The sequence below is a fragment of the Nycticebus coucang genome, chromosome 6, assembly GCF_027406575.1.
Source record: "Nycticebus coucang isolate mNycCou1 chromosome 6, mNycCou1.pri, whole genome shotgun sequence".
NCBI classification, from domain to species: Eukaryota; Metazoa; Chordata; class Mammalia; order Primates; family Lorisidae; genus Nycticebus; species Nycticebus coucang.
In genome coordinates this window covers 137,800,284-137,813,501 of record NC_069785.1, presented here as the reverse complement: position 1 = coordinate 137,813,501, position 13,218 = coordinate 137,800,284, and the positions used below count along the sequence as shown (strand labels likewise).

At 49.0% G+C, this 13,218-nt stretch overlaps 1 protein-coding gene across 2 annotated transcripts in view; it reads left to right on the top strand.

The window, feature by feature from the left end:
- DCPS (decapping enzyme, scavenger) overlaps positions 1-13,218 on the top strand; it is a 37,019-nt gene that overhangs the window by 3,242 nt on the left and 20,559 nt on the right. For both annotated transcript variants that reach the window (XM_053593811.1, XM_053593812.1), the window contains exon 2: positions 362-536. In XM_053593811.1, the coding sequence (XP_053449786.1) occupies positions 362-536 (175 nt within the window). The remainder of the gene's footprint in view (positions 1-361; positions 537-13,218) is intronic.

Here is a 13,218-nt window from a genome sequence, read left to right as displayed (position 1 = left end):
TTTCAGCAATGACCCTGTGACCTTGGATAACTCAATATCTCAAAACCTCAGTTTTTTCATCTTTTCTTCTAAAATGGGGACAATTTGATGGAGGTCTTGTAAGCCTGAAATAAAAGACAGCTGAGAAGCTTTGCATCTTTTGGAAGAAAAATGCGAGAGCTGTCACGGGAATTTGGGTTGAGGTGCCTTCTCTAAGAGAAGACATATGAGTGCCATTGGTTAGACTTCCCCAGAGGTAAGACTGCAGGGAAGGAAATTCCTAGTGCTCAGACTTCAGAAGCCCTGGGATCTTCTGCCTTTGCTCTTTGGGCCTCACTTGTAGCTCTGCTCCTAAGCCCACTGATGATGCCTTTGCCCACAGGTGAATGAGTCCTCAGGGGATAAGGATGGAGAGGATGCAGTTGTCATCCTGGAGAAGACACCATTTCAGGTGGAACAGGTGGCCCAGCTCCTGACTGGCAGCCCTGAGCTCCATTTGCAGTTCTCCAATGATATCTACAGCACCTATCACCTGTTCCCTCCGAGGCAACTGAGTGGTGAGCAAGTGGTGGCTGCCTGTGGGGAGAATGGGATGTTAGGGAATTAGAGGGTGTGGGGGGACCAGACTCTCCATACAATCATTCGCAATGAAGGAGGGAAGCATTTTCCCCACAGGAGACATTTGGTGATCTCTGCAGGCATTTTTGGTTGTTAGAACTGCAAGGTGGGTGGGGAGGAGTGAGGGCAGAGAGCACATGGGTACTTCTGGCATTTAGTGGGCAGAGGCCAGGAATTCTGCTAAACATCCTACAATGCCCAGGACAGGCCCCTACAGCAAAGACACATCAATAGTGCCAAGGTTGAGAAGCCCTATTGTGGTGCAGTATGTTTGGGGGAGAGAGTATGATTCATGGGTTAGAATAATAGCTTCATCTACTAATTAGATGAAAATAATTGTCAACACTTGTTAAACTTGTATTACTGTGCTAGCCGCCATTCCAAGTATTCTGCATGTATTAAAACATTTAATCCTCAGAACAGCCCTATTGTGAGAGGACTTGTACAGGTGAGGAAACAATGTGGGGGAGGTTGTTTTAATTTTAATTTTTTTAGAGCCAAAGTCTTGCTCTGTGGCCCAGGCTAGAGTGCAATGGCATCATCATAGTTCACTGCAGCCTTGAACTCTTGGGCTCAAGTGATCTTCTTGCCTCAGTCTCCTGAGTAACTGGGACTATAGGCACGTGCCACCACTATGCCTGGAAACTTAAAAAAAATTTTTTTTTTTTTTTTTGTAGAGATAGAGTCTTGATATGTTGCTCAGGCTGGTTTTGTGTTCCTGGCCTCAAGCAATTTTCTTGCCTGGGCTTCTCAAAGTGCTGTTATTATAGGCGACGTGCCACCAGCTCAGCTGGAAATAGGTTTTAAAAGGTTAAGTAATTTGTCTAAAGTCACACACAGCCAGTAGGTGGCAGGAAAACCAAGGTATTTCAGTAGACTGGGCTCTTGCTCACTACACTTTTATAGTATGGACCAACCAGCATGCTGGGTGCTGCAGAGATCGGTCATTCCCTGAAGGCACCTGCTTCCTGATGTGGGAGACAAATACTATGATCAGGGTGTAAGAGGAGATATAGTCCCCACCCCTTAGCTGTTACATTATGGTCTGACTAGTTGTTGGCTAATCACATCTGCCAGTCTTGGTTCCAACACCTGATTCCCCATTAAGACCCTGGGCTGCATAAACAGCAGGTGAAACATGTACAGACAAGAAATGTGACAGAGTCTTAACAGCTAGAGATCAGAGGGCTAGATGATTTGTTGCCAAAAGTAACAACTTTGGGGAGTGTAGAAGAACTCTGTGAAACTCTCAAAATAAGGCAGGCTTTGAGAATGATCTCCCTGTCTTCCTGGGATTCTGAGTCTTGGTAATTACAGAAAAACTTTAATCCACGAGTGTTTGGCTCTTGTTCCTGGTTGTGACGCTCTAGCTACAAAGGGAGAGGGACTTGAGAAGGGCAGGCATTCATGGGCTAAAAGGCAGAGATTTGTCTTTGATCGCAAGTATTTTTTAATTTATTAAAAGGAAGAAATGATACTCCATGCCAAAAGCCAGGCATGGCATGTGAGTGTTTTCTCTGGATGGTTAGATTTTGTAGGGAGACTGGTTGACCTTAAAATTTCCTGCCAACCAGGAAATTCTGGGATCTGTTTTGTAACATTTGGTGGCTCTGTCACATCTTAGAGAACAGTTTGGCTTTACAGACTTCCTGCCACATAGTCTTTTGATAGGTAGTCTTTCCTGAACCCCATAAAAGGGTGCTTTTGTCCTTTGGAAATATATATGAACCCTTACTTGATGGTGAGGCAAACAAACCTTTCACAGTTTAAAGCAAAACAGCCTGGCCCTCCATCAAAAGAGCCAAATTAATTAGTTCAAGTTGATGGAAGCGGACAGCTGTATTTACTTTCTTAGGCGCTGACATTTAAGCAAATATATTCCTCAACTCAGGGTGGCAGAAGGATGACAGGAGGCACTTTAGCTTGGGGTGTCACTACACTGCAGGTCTTAGGGCCATTATTTTGCTGTCACACCCTTTCCTGCACCTTCCCCAATCTTTCTACCCATTCTCCCCATCCTTGGGGAAAATTCAGAAGGTTCCGTTTACAGGACAATCCTGTGGTATTCCCTGGCTTTCCTTTTTATCTTATTTCCCCAGGACTTCTGTAACAGGGCACACCAGTGATGGTGGTCTCTACCCGCTCTGTTTCTGTTGTTTTGTTTCAAGATCAGCACATGAGGGAGACAGTCAGTTATGACCCTTTTTCTTGTGGTTTTTTTTTTTTTTTTTGGCCGGGGCTGGGTTTGAACCCACCACCTCTGGCATATGGGACCGGCGCCCTACTCCTTGAGCCACAGGCGCCGCCCGCAGTTATGACCCTTTTTCCCATTCAGAACTGCAAATGTCTTCAGAACCCCTTCTGGAGCCTCAGCAGTTAACTCAGTTTTTCCTGCCCCTTAGCATGTCCTTGTTCCGTGGCATCCGTGGGAGATTGGGTCCAGCCAAGACCCCCAGCTGATACCACAATCCATGGATGCTCAACTGCCTTCTATAAAATGTAGTGTTTGCATATAACCTATGCACGTACTCCTGTAGACTTGAAATCATCCCTAGATTACTCCCTAATACAATGTAAATGCTGCATAAATTATTGTTATACTATATTGTTTAGGAGGAAGTAATGACAAGAAAAACCTATACATGTTCAGTACAGATGCACCCATCCATTTTTTTCCCTGAATATTGTCAGTCTATGGTTATTTGAACCCACAGATGTGAAACCGACAGATACAGAGGACCAACCGCACGTGGGGTGCTTTGCACTCTAATGTTCCCCGCCAAGCAGGTGTGGGGATTTAGAAGTCACAACCATTTGCTTCAGGGCCTGGTACTCCTTTCTCCCTGGTTTAGCCAAACACTCTGTCCCTGGGTGATGGTTTAGATCGGAGTTTGCAAACATTTTCTGTAAAGAACCAACGAGCAAATATTTCAGGCTCTGTGAGGCACAAATAGCCTCTGTCTCCTTTATCTTCCTCCTTCCTTCTCTTTCATTTTCTTTCTCTCAGCCCCTTTAAAAATGAAAATACTACTCTTAGCTTGCTGGTTGTACAAACACAGGACATGAGCCAATGTGACCTGCTGCCCACAGTTGATTAACCCCTCTTCCAGATTTTTGCTATTCAAAGTGGGGTCTGTGGGCTGGCAGTATGGGCACCACCTGGGGGCTTGTTAGAAGCAGAACCTCAGGCTACTCCAGACTACAGAATTATCTGCATTTTGGCAAAATATCCTGGTAACCCATATGCACTTTGAGAGTCACTGGGCTTTAAAATATACCATCTGTGCTAGAGATGCTGCCTTTACATATCCATCCCTGACCACGCCAAGAACTCCAGACTTGTATTGAAATAAACTACTTGATGTTCCATTTGGAGGTCTCCTAGGCACCTCAAAGGTGAAAGGTGAGAATCCAAGGTGCTAATGTATTCAAAAGCATAAGACTTGGAGCGGGGGTGTGTGCAGCTGGGGTTTATAATCCCAGGACTTCGGGAGGCCAAGGTGGGAGGATCACTTGAGGCCAGAGTTAAAAACTAGCAAGGGCAACATAGCAAGACACCATCTCTACTTAAAGAGAAAAAAAGTTACCCAAGTCTAGTGGTGTGTACTTACAGACCCCAGTACTCCCGAGGCCTAGGGGTTCGAGAATGTAATGAGTTATGATTGTGCCACTGCACTCCAGCCTCCGTGTCAGAGGGCGACCCTGTCTCTAAAATAAAATAAAAGCACAGAGCATGTATTAAATAGCTGCTATTATTATTCGCTTGCACTGGCCCTATGGGTACTGTAGCTTCAGAGTTGAGTAAGATGTCATCCTTCCCTCCCAGTCTTGTTTGGGTGGAGGCACAAGATACTATGCAGAGAGGAAGGTAAAAAGAGGAGGTCTTGGCAAATGCCTGGATATAAGGGGAAGAGATCCTTGAAGGTCGGAGCCCTGCCGGACCGACCCATAAGTGGCTGCTGAAGAATGACCCTGCAAACGGAACCATCTGCAGATTTCCCCATCCCACAGCCACCAGGTGGCAGCATTGCCAAAGCATTCCTAGGTGGTGGCCACGTGGCCCAGCTGGAGCCGTCCTGGCTCTTCGCTGGGGGCCAGTCTCAGAATCACCAGCTCATCACTGCCCAACGCGGGGGCCTTGGCGTGCAGCCCTGGCCACTGTGCCCCGCGTGGCCGCTGTCCCTGACTGTGTGGGCCTGCTCAGCCTGCAGCCTGCCGCCTTCAGTGCCACTTGGAGTGTGCTCACCAGGTGTCTTCTGGGACATTCGTGCCTCTTCAGTCACTGGCGGGTTTCTTCTCCTGTCTGAAGGCTTTGTAGCCTTCTTAGTTTAACACGGGCGCTAACCCTGCGAGCCACTCACGGTCCTCCCCCGCAGGACTTAATGGCCAGAGCTTTAGGGTGTGACATGCCTGGACCTTCATGCTCAGGCTTTCTAGTGGTGCTGTTCAGAGTTTGTGTAGGTGTGGAGAGCCAGCCTCAAGTCAGAGGGGCCTGGGTTTGCCATTTGCTGACTGAGGATTTGAGATTTTCTTTGTCTGAATAACAAACGAAGGTCCTGGCTGGGTGCAGTGGCTCATGCTTATAATCCCAGCACTCTGGGAGGCTAATGGGGTAGATTGCTTGAGCTTAGGAGTTCAAGACCAGCCTGAGCAAGAGCGAGACCTCATCTCTACTACAAAAAAAAAGAACAACCAAAAACTAGCCTGGCGTGGTGGGCACCTGTAGTCCCAGCTTCTCTGGGAGGCGGAGGCAGGAGGATCACTTGATCTCAGGACTCTGAGGTTGCTGTGAGCTGAGGCCATGGTAGCAGAGTGAGACTTAGTTTCAAAAAAAAAAAAAATCAAAACCCCCCCAAAAAATAAGACAAATGGAGGTCCTGCCATGTGTCAGCTACTCTAGCAGGTGCTGAGTAAATGTTGGTAAATGTGACAGGTGTTATTACTGTCATTGGAGTTCTGCGGAGAGGGCAGATGACAATCAAGGAAACATGTCTGAGTGGCCACAAGCAAAAGAGGGCCTGCTCAGACCAGGGCTTCAGAGGCCTCTGCAGCAGAGATGCACCCAGGTTGGGACGTAAAGGATGGAAGGAGCCAGTCATGCAGACAGCTAATGAGTGGTGGGGAGAACCTTCCTAGCTGAGGAAGCAGCACTTGCTCTGGGGGAGAAGAAAGGAACGGAAAGGAGGCCATTACATTACGTTGTGTGGGGTGGGATAGTGGTCGGGGTGTGCAGCACAGATAAAGTTGAGGAAATAGCTTCAGTTGTTAGGTTAGTAACTGAACATACCTCAGTGGACAGTTATGAAATAGATGAGGAAGTGTTTTATAATGTCCTTTTGCGTCTGCCCACAATGACAGGTACATCTCATATTATCTAGTATGCATAAATGATTATGTGTGAATATACATGAAACAGTTTCACAAAGCAGTGCTTATCCTTATGCTATGGGGTACTGTCTAGTATTTTATAATTTTATTCTTATCTGTTTCCTTTTTTAAATGCTGGTCTTAAACCCCTAAATTGACTTCATGGGCATGGTCACAGGGTAGGACCCATTGTGAGTGTGCAGACTCCTTAGCACAATAGCTACTGTATGGCCTGTATCTGAGAGGTGTTACTGTTGCATAGTTTATTATTGTTTCTTCACCTTTTAAATAAGAGCCTTAAATGGGGTTTGCTAACATATGTAACACAGAAGAGTACCTCGCTCTGCTCATGGGTAGGTTCCCTTTCTTCTTTCTGTTACTGTGTGGCCCTTGTGAGGAACTAGTGGCCAGGCAGCTGGCATCTGAGTGTTGCCTCTGGCCCTCTAGGCTGACAGAGCCTGCGTCTCTTCCACTTTAGCTGGCATGCTGCTGCCTATCAATGGAGCCCTGTCATTGAGGTCTGTTCTGTCTTACCTGGGGAAGAAAGGAGGAGAGAGTAGGGAGAAGGTGACTCAGAATTCCAGGCTGCCTCTAAAAAGGCCAGTTGTTTTCTTCAATGTAAAGCTGGAGGTGGAATTTCAGGTTCAACGGAGGAGACGGACATCTGTGCGTGTGTGAGACCACAGGATGGGAAGCTGAGGGACGGCGTCCTGGGAACCATGTTGTCTGGGTGCAGAGAACTTCCAGTTCTTCAGCTGCAGGCCAGGATTCTCCACACTGTGTTCTTTGCAGAGGCAAAACCCAGACCTCCTGAGGGAGCAGTGAGGACTTCTTTGGGAGGAGCATTTTAAATAGCCATTCTCTGAAGAGTTTTCCTGGTAGCACTGTTAATGTTAAAAAAACTAGAGACAGGGCGGCGCCTGTGGCTCAGTGGGTGGGGCACCAGCCCCATATACCAAGAGTGGCGGGTTCGAACCTAGCCCTTCAACAAAATAAAATAGCCAGGTGTTGTGGCGGGCGCCTTTAGTCCCAGCTACTAGATTCTCTTGCCTCAGCCCAAGAGCTGGAGGTTGCTGTGAGCTCTGTGACGCCATGGCACTCTACCAAGGGCGATAAAGTGAGACTCTGTCTCTACAAGGACAAAAAAAAAAAACTAGAGACAGTCAACAGCAGAACAGATAGATAAACCCAGGTATATTCTTGCTACATCTCGGGATGGCAGTGGAAATGAACTGCATGCGTATGCGTCAGCGAAGGCTGCATCTTACTGTCTAGCAAGAAAAGCAAAGCACATAATACACACAGTGATTCCAGTGATACAGAGTTGAAAAACAAGCAGAACTAGGTAATATATTGCTTAGGGATGTATACATATATCATAGGATTATGAAGATACCTAAGAAATGGTGACCCTCAAATCAGAAAGGTTATTATCCCTGGTGGGTTAGGGTAGAGAGACTGCTGGGAGTCTCTGCCTTCCACCTCCTGACTTGAGAGATGAATGGCAGTCTCACTCATCACCGCCTCCCCTCTCCTGTTCTCAGCACTGTTCCGTCTTTGTTCCTTTTTGTACTTCCCTATAGCCATTGCAGTGGGTTTTTGTAATAATTGTGAGCCACCATTAAATTGGATTTGGGCACCTTCCATATATGTCTAGATGTGCTGGATGAGGGCTCTGTAGGTGTCCATAGCTGAGGCCACAGAGGAGTGTCCCCCTTTGCAGCTGCACCAGATAGAGCTGGTATTTGACAGCTAAGACAGAGACCTCCGTTTCTGTTAAACTTATGCACAGAGAGTTTCCTAGGTGCTTGTGCACAGGGGGCCTCCTGGATGCTCGTGCACAGGGAGCCTCCTGGACGCTCGTGCACAGGGGTGCAGGTGTGAATCAGACATGACCGCCCACCTGGCTGTTGCACATGGCGTCCATTTGACCTATCATTTCCAAGGACATCTGGGGTTGCAACAATACATGTATGTTCATTGCAGCAATACGTGTATTCAGGCTAGGAAAAAAGTTAAAAGAAAAACACCTTGAGCAATCCTGTGTAGGGGAGTGGTTAGTAAGGCATGCTGTGTGTACACCACGTGGTACTGTGGTTTCAAAGGGGGAAAAAGATCTGTGTGGACTGTTATGGGAGAGCTCAGATAAGCCACAGAGGGTCAGCCCAGTGTGCCAAAGAAAAGCCCTTATAGGCACATATTTGTATTAATGTTAACTTGTAAACAGAAATAGGGACGGAGAATATGCAACTGTTACCAGTGTTTACCTCAGTAAAAAGGGTTGGCTTTTTTTAATCTAATTTAATTTTTTTTTTTTTTTTTAGACAGACCCTCAAGCTGTCGCCCTGGGTAGAGTGCTGTGGCATCACAGCTCACAGCTGCTTGAGCTACAGGTGCCAAGCCAAGGGTTGGCTTTTAGACTTTAGACTTTTGAATTATTCAAGAACATATTCATGTGTTTCTTGGGTAGACTTTATAGGATGTTAACTATGACTCATCATGCAGACAAAACAAAAAAGCAAATCAGGCGGCGCCCATAGCTCTGTGGGTAGTTCACCGGCCACATACACCCAGGCTGGCAGGTTTGAACCTGGCCTGGGCCTGCTAAACAACAATGATAACTGCAACCAAAAAATAGCCGGGTGTTGTGGTGGGCGCCTGTAGTCCCAGCTACTTGGGAGGCTGAGGCAAGAAAATGGCTTAAGCCCCAGAGTTTGAGGTTGCTGTGAGCTGTGACACCACGGCTCTCGACCGAGGGCAACAAAGTGAGACTTTGTCTCAAAAAAAAGCAAAATCAGTAGGTTAACCTGAATTGCTCCCTTTCCTTCCAGCCAGAATGCCCCGGTTGGAGCCTGTCAGTTCATCAGTGCTGCAAAACCTCAAGCCACGTGTACCCCAACTCTGATCCATGCCTACCAATGGAAGGTACACTGTGAGGTGCTAATTAAGAGCAGGTGCCAAGCACAGTAGCTGATACCTGTAGTCCTAGTTACTTGGGAGGCTGAGGTGGGAGGATCACTTGAGCCCAGAAGTTCAAGGCTGAACTATACTAGGGTCAAGCCTCTGAATAGCCATTGTGCTCCAACCAGTGGGACTGGTTGCCTGTGGGCAACACAGTGGGACTCCCATCTGTATTTTAATGCTAATTAGAAGTATAAGAGCTGAGGCCAGGAGAAGTGGCTTCCTCTTGTAATCCCAGCACTCTGGGAGGCAGAGGCGGGCGGATTGCCTAAGCTCACGAGTTCGAGACCAACCTGAGCTGGAGTGAGACCCCCATCTCTAAAAAATAGCCAGGCGTTGTGGTGGCGCCTATAGTCCCAGCTACTAGGGAGGCTGAGGCAAGAGAATCTCTTGAGCCCAAGAGTCTGAGGTTGCTGTGAGCTATGATGCCACGACACTCCACTGAGGACAACAAAGTGAGACTCTGTCTCACAAAAAAAAGTGTAAGAGCAGGCACATGGGGAACCAGCAGGCTGGTGCAGGAGGAGCAGCTCTCATCGGCAGAGATCGCCCAAGGCCCTCTGGGTGGGAGAGGAGGAGGAGGAGAAATGGAAGAGGGTAGTCCAGGTGAGACCAAGGTGCAGACAAAGCCTTGGACGAAGCCAGAGAGTGAGTAGGCCATGAGCAGACATGACAGTGGGGTGTTGTTAATGGGATGGAGTCCACAGGCGCCTCTATCCACATTTGGTGTCATCATTTGAGGCCACCTAAAGGTGGCAGGTTTCTACCCCCTTGTGCCTGCACAGCTTCTAGTGCCAGTGAGCCAAGGCGCCTCTGGAGGACAGCCGGCTGTCAGCAAATGGGAAGATTTCAAGAGGGGAAGGGCCCTGCCACCTGAACCAAATTCTCGACTCTGTACCTTCTCTTCACTGTCTGATTGGCCCCTGGCCCTCCCCCACCACTTCGGCACAGGAGCCCTTGGGTGCTGCCTTCCCTGTGCCCCATCTCCTCTGTTGAGCCAGCTGAGAGCAGAGGCCCTGTTGTTCAATTCTCCGTGTAGACCCATGGCTTCCACGAGGCTGGGAGAAGCTGTTGCATTCACAACTATTTAGAAATGAGTGGATGATGGGCTGTGGAGATGTGGCCACCACCACAGGACCAGTGTTCTCTTTGTTCCTCTGTCTCAAGTGGTCCCACTTCACCCCCCGGCCCTGGTCCATGCTTCTCATCAGGCCTGGATTCGCTCAGCAGGGGACTTACCCTGTGCCTCTGCCTGCCTCTCCCCGCACATGGGCAGTATAACCATGTGCCATGATCCTGCATTGCGACTTTCAGAGGAGGGACCTGCAGGCAGTTAGTTGAGGCAGGCCTGTGTTTTGGAGTAACAATCTAACAGCTCTTGTGTTCTGGTCTACTCAATCCCAGCACAGTTTCCTCCTGTTTGGGGGTGTGGGGGTGGGGTGGGGTGTTCACAGCTCTAAGGCCAAAGCTGTCATGTAGCAGCTCCCTAATCTGACTGCATATCTGCTCTCACCCCTTCTGCTCACGGAGAACCAGGCAGAGTGCCGGGGCACAGCCGTACTGCAGTGGCATTTCCTGTCCTAAAAGATCGCTCTCTATGTTGCACCAAGGTTTCTCCGGCCACCCTGGGGCTGCACTCCTTGAGTTCCAGACTTGCTTGTAGCCAGGAGATGCTGATGTTGCCATCAGCTCCTGCCACCTGCCTCCCACCCCTCTCTCCTAGACTGCTGAGGCCTGGTACGAGGAGCCTGTCAGAGCCAGGTCTCGCTAAAGTCAGCGTCTGCCTCTCCTTCGTCTCTAATAGCAGCTCTGTGCTTTTACAGACAGATAATTGGTGGTTAGAGGCTTGTTGTAGAGTGGTCAAAGCTCAACCTTCAGCCTTGTTTATCTGGGATGTGGACGTTTTTGGGTCTCCTGAGTGTGTCCAGCATCCCCTGTGGGATGATGAATGCTCTGCCCTGCCTGGCCTGTAGCCAGGGGAAGACTTAAGGTTTGCAGCAGCGAGCCTCCCCTCTGCCCACGCCTGGTTTCCCAGTTACAGAGTGCCGTCCAGCCAGGGGACATCCCACAGAGGAGGGAAGAAAGTGCAGATCCACAAGACCCTCCCGTGGGCCACGGCCCCTCGCAGGCCTTTCCGGCCACCTCTCTGACCCTACCTGGTAAACTCTCACAGGAGCAGTGAAAGGCAGCTTCACACGTGGATGTGGCTTTGCTGTTCCTTCTCTCTGCTCTTGGGGCCTGCACATCTGGGGCAAATAAGTTAAACTGGCTCATCATAATGAAGGGAGAGCAAAAGCCACAGACCACACCGTGGAAGTGACCTCATCCTGTGGAAGCCATCAGCAGTGGGGGCAGTCTTGTTTGTACATGTGTGTAGGAAGGAGAGCAGGCTGCCTGGGGTCCGTATCTCTGTGTCCCTTGAGTAGAGCCTCAGCTGGGAAAGAAAAGAAAGAAAAAGGAAGGTAAAGAAAAACTTGGAGGATACAGACTATGCAGGGAAAAGAAATTTTAAGAACAGGCACATGGGGAAATCATGATACATAGAATTTGTAAGAACAAGATACTGTCCAAAAGGAATTTATAAAAAAGTTCTTAGAAATGAAAAGTTAGAAATGAAAGAGAAGATGATGCAGGAGGGTCCTCCTTGGAAGCTGAGCAGAGCGAAGGTGGCCCGGCTCACACAGGAGGGTCCTCCTTGGAAGCCGGGCAGAGCGAAGGTGCCCTGGCTCACACAGGAGGGTCCTCCTTGGAAGCTGGGCAGAGTGAAGGTGCCCCAGCTCACACAGCAGGGTCCTCCTTGGAAGCCGGGCAGAGCGAAGGTGCCCTGGCTCACACAGGAGGTCCTCCTTGGAAGCCGGGCAGAGCAAAGGTGCCCCGGCTCACACAGGAGGGTCCTCCTTGGAAGTGGAGCAGAGTGGAGGTGCCCCAGCTCACACAGGAGGGTCCTCCTTGGAAGCCGGGCAGAGCGAAGGTGCCCTGGCTCACACAGGAGGGTCCTTCTTGGAAGCTGGGCAGAGTGAAGGTGGCCCGGCTCACACAGGAGGTCCTCCTTGGAAGCCGGGCAGAGCAAAGGTGCCCCGGCTCACACAGGAGGGTCCTCCTTGGAAGCCGGGCAGAGCAAAGGTGCCCTGGCTCACACAGGAGGGTCCTCCTTGGAAGCCGGGCAGAGCGAAGGTGCCCTGGCTCACCCAGGAGGGTCCTCCTTGGAAGCTGAGCAGAGCGAAGGTGCCCCAGCTCACACAGGAGGGTCCTCCTTGGAAGCCGAGTAGAGCGCAGGTAGCTCCAGCTCACACCAGGGACTTCCCTCTGGGAGACCCTGGTGGGCCCTGGAGTTCAATCAGGCTGGTTCCCATCTCTGAAAAAGGAAAAAGAAAACTAGCCAGAGACGGTGCTGCACACCTGTAGTCCCAGCTACTCAGGAGGCTGGGGCAGCAGGATCTCTTAAGCCCAGGAGTTTGAGCCTGCTGTGATCTGCGACATGCTACTGTACCTCCCAGGGGTGACAGAGCAAGACCCTGTCTCTTTAAAAAAAAAAAAACCAACAACAACAACACCTGTGCAGTGGCTCATGCCTGGAATCCTAGCACTCCAGGAAGCTTAGGCAGGTAGATTGCCTGAGCTCACAGGTTCAAGACCAGCCTGAGCAAGTACAAGACCCCATCTCTAAAAAATAGCCAGGCCTTGTGGCAGGCTGAGACAGAGGATTGCTTGAGCCCAAGAGGTTGAGCTTGCTGTGAGCTATGATGTGACAGCACTCTACTGAGGGTGACAAAGTGAGACTCCATCTCAAAAAAAAAAAAGACAAATAGATGGAAAATGGGAAAGAAAAGATAAGAGAACTGGACAATGAATCCAAGAAGTTAAATATTCAAATGATGTCCCAAAAAGAAAAGCCAGAAAAAATGGGGAAGGTAATCATTAAAGAAATAATTCAAGACAATCTCTCAGGACTAAAGTACTTGAGTTTTGAGATTAAAAGTCTCCGGCAGTTACCTAGCACAATGAATGGATATGAACCCATTCTAAGACACATCAACATCATGAGGACCTTGGGAACACAAAGGACCAGGCATCAGAATGACCTTGGACTCTACAACAGCAGCCTTCAGATTTTGAAGGTCAGTGCTTTCTAGTCTAGAATTCTCATATTCTTAATTAAGCGTGATAAATAAATAAAGGCATTTTCAGATGTTCCAAAGCTCAAAATTTATCTCCCTGTCTTCCATCTCTCGGGAAGCAACTTGAGTTTGTGCTTTTAGCTCAGTGGTTCTGGGACCAGCAACATTAGCATCA